General features: G+C 42.1%; 1 protein-coding gene across 5 annotated transcripts in view; it reads right to left on the bottom strand.

Moving 5' to 3' along the window:
- Positions 1-15,846, bottom strand: part of DNM1 (dynamin 1) — a 174,137-nt gene that overhangs the window by 48,619 nt on the left and 109,672 nt on the right. For all 5 annotated transcript variants that reach the window (XR_004540865.1, XM_033960897.1, XM_033960895.1 and 2 more), the window contains exons 14-16: positions 10,940-11,053; positions 8,706-8,815; positions 897-1,008 (exon numbers count right to left, since the gene is read on the bottom strand). Coding sequence is in view for 4 of the 5 variants with exons in the window: in XM_033960897.1 (XP_033816788.1) it covers positions 897-1,008; positions 8,706-8,815; positions 10,940-11,053 (336 nt within the window). In the remaining variant the exon portion in view is untranslated. The remainder of the gene's footprint in view (positions 1-896; positions 1,009-8,705; positions 8,816-10,939; positions 11,054-15,846) is intronic.

The raw sequence follows: 15,846 nt of genomic DNA on the forward strand, positions 1-15,846 counted from the left end.
TTTTTACATTTTAGTTAGGTCATTTTATATATATATATATATATATATATATATATATATATATATATATATATTCTATATATAAGCTCATGAAAACCTTTTCCTTTCTCTTCTTATATTTTAAGTTCTTGTAAACCGTGCCGAGCTCCACTTCCGTGGAGAGGATGCGGTATATAAACTTAAGGTTTAGTTTAGTTTAGTCAGTAATTCTATTTGCTACTTTAAGCATTCACAATTATGTAGGGTTACCATACATCCGGGAAAACCCCATCATGTCCTCTTATTAGAGGATTGTTCAGGCGCCCGGAGGGATTTCCAAAACCCAGCAGTTTGTCCGGGTTTTGGAAATCCTGAGCTTGGAGGCCTTTGCGCATGCATGGCCAACACTGTGATGACATCATACACATGCACACGTGTGTGATGTCATTGCGTTGACATCTACACATGCACAAAGACTTCCAAATGCAGCCCTCAAGCTCAAGGAGGTTTGTGTGGGGGCAGGGCTGGGGGGGGAGGAATGGGGCAGGACAGAGGGCAGAACAGGGTGGGGGCCAGGTATCCTCTTTTTCAAAGAGGAAATCTGGCAACCCTACAATTATGACCCCTAAGAAAGTTCACATCACTGATGTGTTGTTAGACGTGCTTGATCCTCAGCACAGTCATAAAATGGGAATCAATCATTGCGAGTTAACATCTGACTAGAGCAAACTCTGTAGACATCGCTTGTAAAATACGTTCTGAAATTCTCAGTTATCAGATCTGGCCTCCTGAAAAGAAAAGTGGCACACTGACTGCATGTGATCTCTAGAGACAGGAAAAAAAATTCTTAATCCGACATTAGACATAGACAGGAGCACATATCACTCAACCTCAAATCCCTCCAATAACTGACTTACTGCAATTCGCTCTGGGTATACTCCAGCACGCAGAAAAGAAGCCTTCCAGCTATCCACCTCCTCTTGGGTCTCGCAGGCCAATTCCAATTGTCGATAATCTTTGTAAACATTCCTGACAAATTAGTAACAAATTGGAAAAATTAGATCTTACCTTCTAATTTTCTTTTCTTGAGTCCCTCCAGACCAATTCCCTCTTAATACATGAAGACTGAGAACTCTGGTTTGAAGAAGTCACCCTATATAGGGTTCTGTGCAGTCCACAACCAGCCAGTATTTCTATACCAAAGTTACATAGCAACATATGACCCTCGCCAAAACAGGTAAAGAAACAACTAATAGCCGAGTCATAAAACAGCTTATTGTATAATACCAAACTAATTCACATTCTATTACCAAAGACTAGTGGGACCACCCTCTCTCTATTTCCCAAATCTGGAACAGCTTGTCAAGTACTCTGACTTTGCAGGATGCACAGTTCACAGATGGCTTCTGGAATACTCTGGTGGGATTTAAGGAAATAATATTAGCAGATAAGATCTAATTTTTCCTTTTTCTTTGTCTCTCCAAAGCAACAAAGCAGTGTCTACCAATGGAGAGACCTAGAGCAGCCTGCTTCCTCCAAAGGCCATATCTTGTGGCAAAAAAATTGCAAAAAAGACCTGGTGGCCACCCTACAAATATTCTTCAGAGGAACCAGGCTATACTCTTCGCAAGAAATCTGCACTCTAGTTTAGTGCACTTTTAGGACTTAAGGTGCAGACCACCCCTGAACAATACATGCTGAAGCATTGGCCATCTCAATTCAGAGGACCACCGTTGCCTTTGACACTGCTTCTCTCTGAATAATACAAACAGATGATTTAACAAAACACTTTGGTTCTCTTCAAGTAACATCACACAGCCTGCTGCACATCCACAATCTCCTGAAAGACTGGAAGAGATGGACTGATAAACATGAAACAAGAACACTGCTTTAGACAACAAAAAAAGGAAACTGAATTAACCTGGAAGGACTCTCAACAAGAGAAAGTCTGTAACTCAGAGATCCTTCTGGCTGAATAGATTGCCATGATGAATGTCATCTTCCGCAAGATGTCCTTAAGAAACACCTCACTAAGATGCTCAAAGGGCCTCTTCATCAACACGAGAACAATGTTTAGTTATATGGACACACCATAGATACTGAAGAAGGGGGAAGGGGTCTCAGATGCCTCAAGCCCTTTAAAATTGACTGATGTCCAGCTGATCTGTCAATGCACAGCACTGCAATGGCCCTTTGTAACATACAATGTCTGCTATCTGTACTCATAGACAGCTCAGGTCCTAACACTTTACTAGGTTACTGTGAAAAAAATTCAAATATTTGGCAGTGAAGATCTGAGTGAACTAATATGATTGTTAAGGGGCAGAGATCTCATACACATGCTGTGGAGGAAGGAAAAACACTGGATTTTTGAATGGCATACAATGGAACCTGCAGTGAGGTGGGCTTTTTTTATATGAGTTCTGTAAGAGTCCTTTATGAGAGCTTCATATGAGATTCTTGGATATTAATAATTTTCTATTGGTTATTTGGGAATTATTCTCCTCCAATTAGAGTTGTAGTTATATGATCCAACTTATAAAAAAGGGTGGGGACAGCAGCAGACCCTTCATCATCAGAAACAGTAGGGGATTTTCTATCTTCAGCCTCATGAGATCCCCATACTCTTGCCTCCTTGGTCAATCAACTGCCATGACAATGATGAAACCTGGATGGCTCTTACTCAAAGCCATAGTGGGAAACACATGCAACAGGCCATCTCATGGCTACGGTTCATCAGAGCATCTATCCCTGCTGACTGATTCTCCTTTCTACAGCTGAGGTACTTGAGCTCCTTGGCATTTTCACTGGTTGTCCACAAATCCTCAACTAGGACCCCTCAACACTGGATGATGTGATTGAAGGACATGTTTATGCAAAGGAAGTCTACTTGCACGATCTCCACTCCGGTGATATGAGCTACTGACAGGAATGCCAGGTGCTTCTCCGCTCGATACATGAGTAGAATTACTTCCTCCATTATCTCCTGACTCCTGATGCCCCCCTGAAAACTCACGTACACCATTGCCATTCAACTGTCAGACTAATTCTGAAAGTCTTTGTTTTGTGCCTGTGGCAGAAACTCCCAGAGGGCCAGACACATGGCTCTTATCTCCAGAAAACTGTTGGACCACTTTACATCCTCTTCTGATCATCAACTTTCCATTGCACTCAAACAATGCTTCCCCCCAAAACACACATACAATTGCTCAGATTTGCATTCATTGTCACTGGAGTCTACTGCATACAACAGATTGGCTTTCTGTAAATACCAAATCATATTGGACTTTTGTTTTCCCCAATGGCAAGGTCACCTACAGGTCTTGTATCTAGGCCAACCAATGAAGCAAGAGTCACCTCTGCAATGGGTACATATGGGCCCTGGCCCACTGTATCAAATCCAGGGCCAGCACTATGGAATCCAGAACCTGAAGATAATGCCAGGTCCTGGATAATGTTGCTTTGAGCAGGACCCTAATCTTAGACAGCAACTTCTGGATTCTATTTGCAGTCAAAATATCTTTCTCATTCAGGTGTCAAAACATGCCTCTAAATCCTCAGCTGTCTGGCATGGAACCAGTTTGTTCTTGGTAAAGTTAATGATCCATCTCCGTGTCTCTAGGAATTGTCTTCTTGACTGTAGCCATTTCCCCCTCCCTATAAGACTTTGCCTGAATTAACCAGTTGTCCAAACAGGGGTGTACCAACACTCCCTTCCTCTGGAGCACAGTTGCTATTACTGCCATCACGTTGGAAAATGTTCTCAGTGCTTGGGCCATTCCAAACAGGAGAGATCAAAATTGAAAATGCTGTCCCAAGATTTTGAAATGGAAGAACTGCTGGTGTTCCAGTTGAATAGGAATATGTAAATAAGCATTCATAAGGTTCAGGGAAATCAGAAACTTCCCCTCACTATCACTGATAACAAGGTCTGCGTTCCAAATCTTGGAATCCACAGTATTTTTTTGACTTGCTTCTTCAAATCCAGTATCGATCGGAATGACTTTTTGGGAACTGCAAAGTAAGTGGAATACTTGCCTGATCTCCACTCCTCTGGATAAATTGGGATGACAGTTTCCAGACATAACAGTCTCTCTGGTGTTGATCTGACTGCTTCTGCTTTTAGACAGGATCAATTAAGGGACTCCATAAAAACATGGGAAAAAGGATAAACAAGTTCTAGAGCATACTTCTCGTAGTTAACCTCAAAGTCCTACTGTTCTGAGGTTACCTGGGCCCATTTCCACAACCAGCCAACGACCTAAATGGTCCCCCCCAAACTTCATTGTGTACAACAGGTACCTACTGTGCCAACCCCAGTAGCTGCCTTTTAGGACTGTATATTCAATGGGAAACAGTTGGATTTCCCCCCAAAACCAAAAAAAAAAAAAACCTTCATGTTTTCTGAAGTATCTCTCACTGCTAAGAAGCCAGCTCTTTGAGGCCAATCCTCTGGAAGCCTTAGCACTTTAGATTCCCCCAAATCTTTCACTAGCTTTTCCAAATCTTCTCCAAATAGCACTTTTCCCTTAAAGTGTAGCTTAGAACCTACAGCACCTCCAGTCTTTGGGACTCTCGGCCTGTTTCTCTTCACAAGGAAGCTTCTTACAAAAAAAAAAAAGTTTTAATTTTCCACAAAGACTCGCTTTTTTCCAAGTGGCAGACAGACACCATAGTAGCCATGTTCTTCACCTACACCCGGATCAAATAATAAAAATCATCATCTATAAAAGCAGAGCCTACCTGCAGGCACATCATTTTAGAGACTCCCTTTGAAATTACTGCTAGGGACCTTTCTGGCAACTGCTGAACCCAACAGAAACAGATTCAAGCTATGTAGCCCCCTGCAAGATTAGCAAAAACAACCCAAATGACTATTTTGTTTAGCACCTCCAACAACAGTGCTTCCATATACTTATCCTGTGGATCTTTGAGCATTGTGACCCTCCACTTTAGGAAGACACAACTTCTTTTTCACTTTATGGGTAAAGGATAAAGCTTGACCTTAGACCTTTCCCCCTTTAGATCCGTATCCAGCATGTTCTTTTCTGCCACGATCCTGTCCTTGTTCACACTGTGAATAGAGAAGACCCTTTCTGACTGTTCATTCCCTCAAGCAACTGATCCACTCTATTAGAGCCCTCCACAGGGTAGTCCTTCAATATCTTCAGAACTGCCAGCACTTGAGATGTTAAGGATAATTCATCCCTGTGAAACATGCAGACTTCTCTAATATCCTCATCTAGAGGTACTTCCACCTTCTTAAGGGGCTACTTCATGTCAGGATTCCTCCAGGGAGAATCAGAAAATTTGCCAAATCTAAAGGCCCTGTATCTTTCAGCTCTTTCTCCGACATACATCTAGGCCTCTTTGACGCTAACCAACCCTCCAGTGACTGAAAAGATGGGGGCAGGAACTCCCACCCGGATTCTTTTTGAGGCACAAGGCATTCTGCATTAACAGCATAAATTCAGAGTTAAAACTCATTCCCAGTAGCTGATCCAGTGCTTTACTCAACAGTGCTGGGACAAGTGTCTCTTTGGCCTCCCAACAGGTGTAACACCATGGGCCATCTACTTGATTAATATCCGCTACTTCCCCCCCCCCAAAAAAAAAAATGGTGGACATCACTTCCAAAACCACAGCCTCTACAGAGCTGGAATATCCCATGTGCAAGGATTGCCTCTGACCCCCACTGCTGCAAATCAGCTCATTAGAGCTGTGCTCCAGGACTACATTTTATTTATTAATTTGTTTTCGGTCCCATTTGGTCTGATTCTCCCCAACGAGCTCAGAACAGGTTACAGGTTAACATACACAGAAGAAAGACACATTTAACAGCTCAGAGTAGAATTTGAAAGGGTCAACTCAAATTAGGATTGCTTTTGCTATATAGAAGGACAGTGATCAGATTTATTTTTCAGCTCATTGGTATCACATTTTTTTCTGGTTGCACTTTACTTTAATTCAGATGCAGCGTTGGGCTCTAGAAAGGAGCTGTAGAGCGATTCATCTGAGGCAGAGTTAAGCCAGGGGAAGAGGGTCTGGAAAAGCAGCAGTGCTCGACAGTCTGGCTCATTGGAGAGGCTGGGTCGACATGTCAGAGCGCTGGAAGAGAGGCCTAGATCCCTGAAAACACATGCTCGGATCTGGTGGCTCGGGGGGGGGGGGGGAGGGGGAGGGAACTGCAGGGACCCCAACCCCTTCCAGTGTCTTACATTTTTAATGTATTACTTGGCTATGTCGGGACTGGACCCACACTTTCCACTCTCTGGACTTCCGAACCCTCAGATGCAACATCCTTCCCTCAGCTTTTGCCTTGGCTACATCCCTCTCTGCCTGCCACTCCTCCTCACTAGCTGCTAGGTATTAATGCCTGAACAGTGAAACACCTTCCCTCTGTGCAGAAACTAATCTGTCCTCCATTTCTGGAGTTGCTACAAATGCTGAACACAAATTTATTTTGTTTTTGTTCTTATCTTGGCAGGATTCAGGAGGAAGCAAGGAACCAGATCAGGTTCACCTACCATTTGCTGAAGACTAAAAAATACAGACTCGTTGTGGGCTACACAGGGCCCTATATATGATAAAGGTCACATGGCCCATCTACAGTATCTAATATCTCCTCCCCCCCTTCCGCCCCCCCCCCCCCCGCCCCCGAGAGATCCCACATGCACAATTTTCTAACGCGAATATCTGCTGTTCAGATCTCTTCAGTATCTTCAAAACAGGAGCAATTATCATGATGCTGTTTCATTCAGGTAACCAGGTTTTGCATTTCTTTGTTGTACTGTTTTCTCTTATGGCCTGTTGACATGATCGGTTTTCCCTTCAGTTCAGCAGACTCAGAAATTGACCAGAGATAACATTGTACTGTGCTTTCTTACGTATTTTGTAATATCACTGACCTGTTCAGTCCTCTTACTCTGTGAACCGCCTAGAACTCTTTGTGTGACAGTTGACAGTATAGAAAAATAAAGTTATTATTATTATATAGAGACATCATCAAACCATTGTTTCTCAGTCTCCATGTACTTGGAGAGAATGAACTCATGCATCTGGACTGGAATGGAGGGATGAAGAAGAACACAGCCATGTAGAGCAACCCATCCTAAAAAACAGCAAAGGATAAAATACTACTCTATTCCAAGAAAGTTCTGGATTTACTATATACACCTGAATATAAACTGAGATAACAGTTTTCTTCCCAAAAAAGGAGTAAAACTTAACTCAAATATTAACAGGGGGGGTTAATATTTAATACGGAACGTGTTACCAGCTCATCTTAAGGAAGTAAAAAAACTTATTAGGTTTAAAGGAATGCTAAAATGTTGGTTATATAAAGAGGCTTTCCCACTCGTAATGAAATAAATAATGACATTTTTACCCCTCCTTTATGATTTGACCTTCTTTGTCTTTCTTTTCTATATTCATTGTAGTTCCTCCTGCTCTCCTCGTCTGTAGGTTCGTTAATGTCTTTGTCTTAAGTGTTTTTAAAATATGTTGGTTTCCCCCTTTTTAGCTGTACATCGCTTTGAATTATGATATTGCAATCGAATCAAAATTTTAATAAAAACTTGAAACTTGAATTTGAAACTATGATACCTCTCCCCCCTTCCCCCCCTCCGATGATGGGCATGTCTTTCTCCAAACACCCCCTTCCCGTGGTTACTGGAATTTGTTTTCCTCCACTACCCTCTCTGCACTGTTACCCGCTTAAAACTGCAGCTCTTTCAAGAGCTGGTTTACCTCAGAGCAGCTAGGGACTGTAGAAGGGGTGAGGGTCCCTGGGGAAGTTTGGGGCAGCTGAAGGCAGAGCTGCAGGTTCTACCTCGATACCAAAAGGGCTCACGGCAGGTACGCTCTGGGAAAAGTGGCTAGAAGAAACATAGTGAAAAGAGAGACCTGGGCCACTGAGAGTCAGAAGAGGCTTCGGGCTGATCTCGGGCCTGGTGGCAGCAGCTCCTTCCTCCTTTGGCGATGCTGACAAAAACTATGTGCTGTGTTAGTGCAGGGCCTTGAGCATTTGCGTATGCTCAAGGCCTGCCAGCTTCCACTCTCTCAGAGAAGGCAGGAACTGGCTGGGTTTGAGCATGCACAGATGCTCAAGGCCTTGCACTGGTGCAGCACATAGTTTTCATCAGCATCACCAAAGAAGCTGCTGCCACCAGGCCCAAGCATGTAGCTTTTCTCAGCATCGCTGAAGGAGGAAGGAGCTGCAGGTTAAAACCAGTAACCATGGGAAGAGGGGAATGGTGGAAGAACAATGGCAATAGGATTGGGGAGACTCGAATATAAACCAAGATCCCCATTTTTGGATCTTTTTGGGCCCATAAATCTCAAGTTTATATTTGAGTATATATGGTACTAGTTTATGGGTTGGGGGTGGGGAATTGTAATCAATCCGATTACATGTGCTCTTTAATCTCTATACTAAAACCTGGTTTTCTAGTTAAGTCCCAAACTGCTCGTTTGCTAAGACCTTCCCTTTAATTAATGGCTTTTTAGCCCTATCACGAAAAATGGCCTTTAACCTGGCTCTAGGAAAGTAATGCCTGCAAATCCATTCTAAGTTTATACCCCCCCCCCCCCCCCCCCGGGTATCTATTTTCATACTTAGCTTGGTGCTCTAGGGTATTTCTAGCTTACATGAAATGAAACCCAATTCTGAATAAACAGAAGGGAATACTTTGCAAGATCCTCGACAACCACTAAAAGCAACAAACCTTTGTTCAGTGTTGAAGAGAGCAAAGATGTGTTTACTTGACATGAAGCCCTTTTCTATATCCCGCAACTTCAGGTTGTCCAATGGCAGCATGTATTTCTTCTCTTTCTCCTGCAAAATATCAAGTTTAGCATTCGTTCCCTCTTACTAAACCTCATTTTTTTTAACTGACTCAGCTGTCATTACTAAGTCTTACGAAGCATTCCCTCTATATGTGAAATAACTGTACTGGGAGTATCCACCAGGCAGATAGTCTGGTATTTAACAGCGCCATGCTTTCTTCTCGCCTCAGGTAGGTATACCACACAATTCAAGTCCCCAAATGGTTACTAGGTAGCAGTGCTGTATGACAAAACACAATCTGTTGTTGGACTTTCTTTTTAATTTGTTGACCAGGAAAATCAGATTTGGACAAATATCTAATTTTTCAACAGGTACTACAGGCGTAGGGAGAGAAAGTGACTTTCCCAAGGTTCCACATATTCTGTGGCAGAGAGAAGACTCACTAGTGAAAATGCCTTGTATACAGGCACAGCTATTGTATATGTGCAGCGTTAAGCCAAGAACTAGTGAGAGTATACTATAAGAAATCCTAGAAGTACACTATAGAAAACAAGTGGAGATGTCTTCTCTCTCAATATCATGTGATTTAGTGTGATTTACACAGTTTTTTAAAGTGTTTTTTCTCTCTCAATATCACCTTTAATCTCCTATTAGTGATTTTTAAATGCCACCTAAAGCCTCCTCTTTTTCTACACCTGGGACAGAAAAGTCAAACAAGGCAGGAACCAGAAAGCATAACAATTAATCCCCTTCCTTTACTAACGCGTAAAGTGCGGGTTTTAGCCCTGGCAGCGGTGGTAACTTCTCCCAACACTCATAGAATTCATATGAGCATCAGAGCAGTTACTGCCGTTGCCGGCGCTAAAACCCGCGCTGCGGCTAGTAAAAGGGGGGTATGTGAGAGCAGAAGAGCAGCAAAAGGCAGAATTCCTCAGCCGCATGGTTTTGGGGGTATTTTTATGCACGACACCCAAATCTTCCCCTAGTTCGACTTACTCTTAAAATAAAAATGCAGAAAGTGTTAGGTTGAGCCACTAACTACACAGATTCTAACACAAAGTTACCTGTGAGATGCTGTAATTAATGAGCATGCAAATTATTGCTACAAGAAAACTGAAGCAGTAATCCACAGCTCATTGCAAAAAGTCACCCTTCTTGTCAGTGCATGACTGGCTTAAGAACTTACAAGAAGGGTGACATTATAAAAACAAACAAACAAAAAACCCCAAACCTGTGGTGCATCCCAACCCAGTTTCTGCACTGGCTCTTGCAATCCCTGGTAGTCTAGTGACCCTCCTACCACCCACATAAAAATAAACATCCTGGTGTCTAGCATCACCCCATTACTCCCCCAACCCCCCACCTCACCATTAAAAAATCATATTTCTGGTCTCTAGGGCACCATCTCCCTTCCCCTAATTCTGACCCCCATTCACCCCACCACTGTGAAATGTCCCTGGTGTCTAGGGCATCCCTCTCACTACTCTGAGCCCCCAGACCTCCCACAGCCCCACTTCCCCCTTACCACTGTATACCTTTAAAGAGGCAGGAGCGATGCACGCTTGCTCCTGCTTCTGTGCCACCATCTTGAAAAATGGAATATCCAAACACGGACATCTTGCCAAATAAGTGATTTTTTCCTTTATTTGGTAGTCTCCACCCATACTAGTTATATTTTTGGGGGGAGGGGGAGTCATTCCAGAGGGGGATCAAATCAAGAGGAAGAGGGGGCCCAGAGTATTGAATCTTTAGAGAGGGGCCAAGAGGGGGCCATTAGCTTTTTTGCCCCAATGCAGAGAAGTGAGCCAACCCTTCTATGCCACCTCAGATCTTGACGGTAAAATTCTCATATTGTTCTCACCTTAAAATCAGCTCTGTACTTCTTTGCATCAGGGCAGACTAGCTAATATCACAGAACCAATTCCTATATTGTGGTGTTGATAATATGCACAGATCCCTCGCATTAACCCCATACTACTGCCTGTGGAAGCTCTCTGCATCAGCCCCAGAGAGAGAAGGATTAGCAAGGAGTACATACTGTATACCTTACCAAGCATCCACATCTGCAGAGGATCAGAAACAGTAGTGGGGCAAGCTGGAGTACATTGGAATGATAATATGTTTGGACAGAAGCCTGGAGATAACCAATCCCCCAGGGAAGAAGCTTCTTACCTCATCATCCTTATACCAGGAAAGGTTCTCAGCAGTGAGGACAAACCAGTATTCTTTAGAACCACCCTTCATGATTCCAATGTTATTGATGGTGAGCCAACCCTTCCGGATTACCTAAGGGAAATTAAAAGAATCTTTTGAGGTGGGTTTAAAAAAAAAAAAAAAGCCCATAAATAATGGCCAGGGACAAGGTTTCAGAGCAACTCTCTGCCAAGCCTTCCACCTGCCTGCAATATTAGCAAGAAAACCTGGCTTCAGTATAAATAAACAGAACATTATCATACCTGAATCCCAATTGACAAGCAAGATAACAACCCACACCTACCATCACACACAAGATAATGTGAGAGAGTGGAGAGAGAAACAGCTTCACATCAACCCACCAAAGACAACTGGGAAGAAAACAACTCACTCCTGCCATCACACACAGATGTGGGAGAGGGTAGCCTCACATCTATCATTACACACAACAAAGAGGGGCATGAAACAGCTTCATACTTGCTATCACACATAATTCATGGGATAGCCTCAAACCTACCAACTGTTAATAATACACCAGGGCAAAGCAAAGACGGCTAGTCAAAACTACAAATTACACTTCTCCCTCCGTATTTGCGGTGATAGAGAATTAACAGACCAGCGAATAAAGAAAAACCACAAATAACTTTTTTGTATGTTATTCACGGTTTTCTATTAAAAATCATCGTGAATAAGGTGAAACCGCGAATAACCAAAAAGACTACATTCGTGATTTAAACTGAAAACATTTATACTATTTATTGCAGTTTTTGAATAACCTGGTGCTGTACATTAAACATGGGTGAACCAGTATAGAGTACTATACAGTACTTATCTCTTACTCAGTTGTTGTTTTTCTCCTCATCGTCCAGTACATGTACTGCAGGAGGAGGAGAAAAAGAGGATAAGTGAGCACCAGCTGCCTCCTCAGGCAGTGGAAGTGGATCTTCAGTATGTGGTACAGGTGTAGGAGGAAGACAGAGACGAAGGGGATGCCTCCTCATGGGTGGAAGAGGTGGTTGGAGAGGCAGTGACTAAGTATCTTTAGGAAATACATTGTGATTTCCGTCTGGCTCTTCTGCTTCATCATTTCTTTATATATATTTTTGTATGTTGAAATCGCTGCTTCTGCTAACTTCTTCATCTTTAACACATGTACCATGGATGGGTCGATGTCATAGAAAAAGTCGATCGCACCATTGAACCTGCATATGCCCTCTGCAATATTATCCACTGTAAACTTGTCTTCTAGCACTTCTTCTACTTCTACTCCTTCCTCCTCTTCATCTGGTATTGCCTCTCCTTCAGGAGCAGTCAGGTCAATTAGGTCATCTTCCATTAGTTCATTTGCTTTGTGTCTATTAAGTCTTGAATATCCTCCATATCCATATCTTCAAAGCCTTTCCCACCTAACTGCTTTGCCAAGTCCATGATGTCTTCCATAATTTCTTGGAGAGGCTCTGTGATATTGACAGTGTTTTCCCTTTTTACACATTCAGGCCAAAGATCCTTCCAGCACAAGTTCATTGACTCTGGCTTGACAGCTTTCACCGCTCTTTCAATAATATTGATAGCATCAGCAATAGTGAAGTCCTTCCACTTTTTCATGATGTTATCCACGTTTGTGCTTTTTTCCATCACATGCAAATTCTCTCCAATGAATATCTTGTGTAGTATGCCTTGAATGTCCTAATTACCCCCTGGTCGAGAGGCTGGATAAGAGAGGCTGGATAAGAGATGCTGTGTTGGGGGGCAGGTAGACAATCTCAACACCCTCAATGTGGAACTCATGTGGGTCTGGTTGCCAGGGGCATTGTCCAATATCAACAGAACCTTGAATTCCTTTCCTTTATTGGCCAGGTATTTTCTTACTTCCAGCACAAAACACTGATGAAACCACTGTAGGAACAGTGCCCTGGTTGTCCAAGCCTTCTTGTTGCTCATCCAATAAACAGGCAGCTGGAACTTATCTTTTCCCTTCAAGGCTCGGAAGTTCGCTGCTTTATAAATCAGTGTTGGCTTTATCATATGGCCTACTGCATTTGCACAAAGCAGCATGGTTACTCTATCCCTTGCAGCCTTGAAACCTGGTGCTCGCTTATCCTCTTTGCTAATGAAAGTCCTCTGTGGTATATTCTTCCAAAACAGAGCCGTTTCGTCGGCATTGGATGCCTACTCAGGTTCATATCCCTTCTCTTCAATAATTTCCTTAAAGGTAGCAGGGAACTCTCTAGCTGCCTCTTGGTTGGCAGATGCTGCTTCTCCTGACACTCTCACATTACGCAGGCCATACCTGTGACGGAATTTATCAAGCCACCCTTTACTGGCCAGAAAGTTGATGGATTGTGACAATCTGCCTTCCCTGCTCTTCAAGTTATCATACAAAGACTTTGCCTTTCCTCTTATCATCACAGAGTCTACTGGAATTCTCTTCTTGTAGCAATCCTGCACCTATAGAAATGTTGCAGCTTCCATACGAGAGAGATTGACATCTCGCACATGTAATGTCTGTGCACCTGCAGGAGTAGCTGCTGCAACAGCTTCATGGATTGCTTTTTCGTTCTTTTTTATGTACCTAACGGTAGACTCGTTAATTCCATAATGCCGAGCAACAGCGGAGGATGACTTTACTCTTTGAAGCATATCTAATAATTCAGCCTTTTCTTGTAAGGTTTTCACTTTTTTCTCCCCCTTGGAAGCACTTTTTTCTCTCTTGGGAGCACTTTCGGTAGCACCTGAAGTCTTGCGCTTTTTAGCCATTGTGGGAGACGGTGAAGAAAGTGCTGGGAATCAACAATTTTCTCTGTACAGTGCTGGGAATCTGAGATTTTTCTGTACAATGCTGGGAATCAGCGATTTTCTCTGTAAACGCTGGGAATCAGCGATTTCTCTGATGTAATTTGGGGGGAGGAGCCAGCAAGCGAAAAACCGTGAATAATTGAAACCGCGATTGTTGAAACCGCGAATACGGAGGGAGAAGTGTAATTAATATCTTTGCTAAATATCTATCCAGGAGCAAATAATAACAACAAAAAAATAAAAAAATTACAGATTTATTTTAATTATCCAAAAAGAGAAGAAAGAGACTTTAGAGATGTATACCCACCTGGAGTGGGCTAAATATTTCAGCCATATAACAAACATACTCCGTAAACATCAAATTACTTATCAGAAAAAACTGAGCATTGATTCTTGCTCAATGAAGATCTTCATTTTTTTTTTTTAACCCAGTAGCTGCTTGCTCCTGGAGAGATATTTAGCAATGATATTTTTTTGTGGTTTTGACTAGCCTCAAACTCACCATAACACAGTGGGGGAATGACATCCTCACAATGCCATTATACGCAATGTGGGGAGGGAGAATCTCATACCAGCCATCATACACAACAGGGGTGTGAATGATAGCCTCACATCTACCGAGACACAAAGGACTGCACTGAAATTTGGTGCTGAAAACAAAATCAGTGCTGAATGGTATTCTATAACAGGCATTCCGGGATTGGTGTCCTTTACAGAACAGTGTGTAGCACTGGGATCCGTGTTCAACTTTGGTGTACACGCGAGGAGTTACACCCACTAAAATTAGATATACAGCCCAGTATGCAAGTTGGGCACAGGTTTGCACCATTCTATAACAGTATTTCTCAACTCAATCCTGGAGTACCCCTTGCCAATCAGGTTTCAGGATATCCACAATGAATTTGCATAAACTTGATTTGCATACACTGCCTCCATTATATACAAATTCCTTTTCATACCTCGATTTAACAGCCACTTTTGATAGTATAGACCACCAACTCTTACTGAACAGACTATCATCCATAGGCTTCAAAGATCAGATATTTAACTGGTTTAGGTCTTATTTTTCCAACTGCACTTCCAAAGTGGAGTTTAACAACTTATCGTCTGAAATTTTTATAAACAAGCATGGAACCCCCAGGTGTCTATTCTTTCCCCACTATTATTTAACATTTATCTAGCCCCACTGTTGACACTGTGTCAGCCTATAGGCTTTACCGTATTTTTATACGCTGACGACATTCAGCTTCTTCATCCAATAGACCCAACAAACATCTTCGAAATTGAAGATATCAATCGAAAACTAGGCAGCATAAGCAAGTGGTTAAAACGAAAACATGTTGGCACTAAGAATCCCCAAAATAAAATCTCTTCTCTTTCCATGGAAAGCTAGTATATCTCTATGTTCTGCAATCTGTATTGATAACTCTGCATTTTCATCTGTGAAAATATTAGGAGTCATAATTGACTAAAACTTGAATTATTATGAACAAATCAGCGCTGTAGTTAAAAATTGTTTTTTTTAAACTGAGAATGATCCGCTCCCTCGTAAGCTGCCTAGACCGCAGTTCATTAAACATACTGGTTCACTCCCTTATAATTTCAAAATTGGACTACTGCAACTCTTTATACAAGGGTATTACACTGAAAGAGTTGTGGCGCCTTCAAATAATACAGAACACTGCTGTTAAGATCATTACCAACTCCAGAAAATATAATCATGTCACCCCCCTCTGAATAAAGCTAACTTTCAATGTCCAAAACACAAATGCCCCCAGTTTCATTGACAGACTCCTCATTCCGCACACCTTAACTTGTTCTCTTAGATCTTCTTCTCAAAATTTATTGACAGCAACTTCATTGAAAGTTATTAATACTCGCCGTAATACATCATTTTCAGTAACAGCTCCGCCTATATGGAACTCCCTACCAGCTTTTTTTAAGAGACGAAAAAGATCTTGATAAATTTAAAGGATCTCTTTAAATGTTTTCTTTTTAAAGATGCATTTGAATTCTAATAACAACATCTCTTCCATCCTTAAATACTGACTTCTTCTTGACAATGCCAAACTTTTTTATTATTTTATTTT

Source organism: Geotrypetes seraphini, chromosome 10 (assembly GCF_902459505.1).
Source record: "Geotrypetes seraphini chromosome 10, aGeoSer1.1, whole genome shotgun sequence".
Taxonomy (NCBI): domain Eukaryota; kingdom Metazoa; phylum Chordata; class Amphibia; order Gymnophiona; family Dermophiidae; genus Geotrypetes; species Geotrypetes seraphini.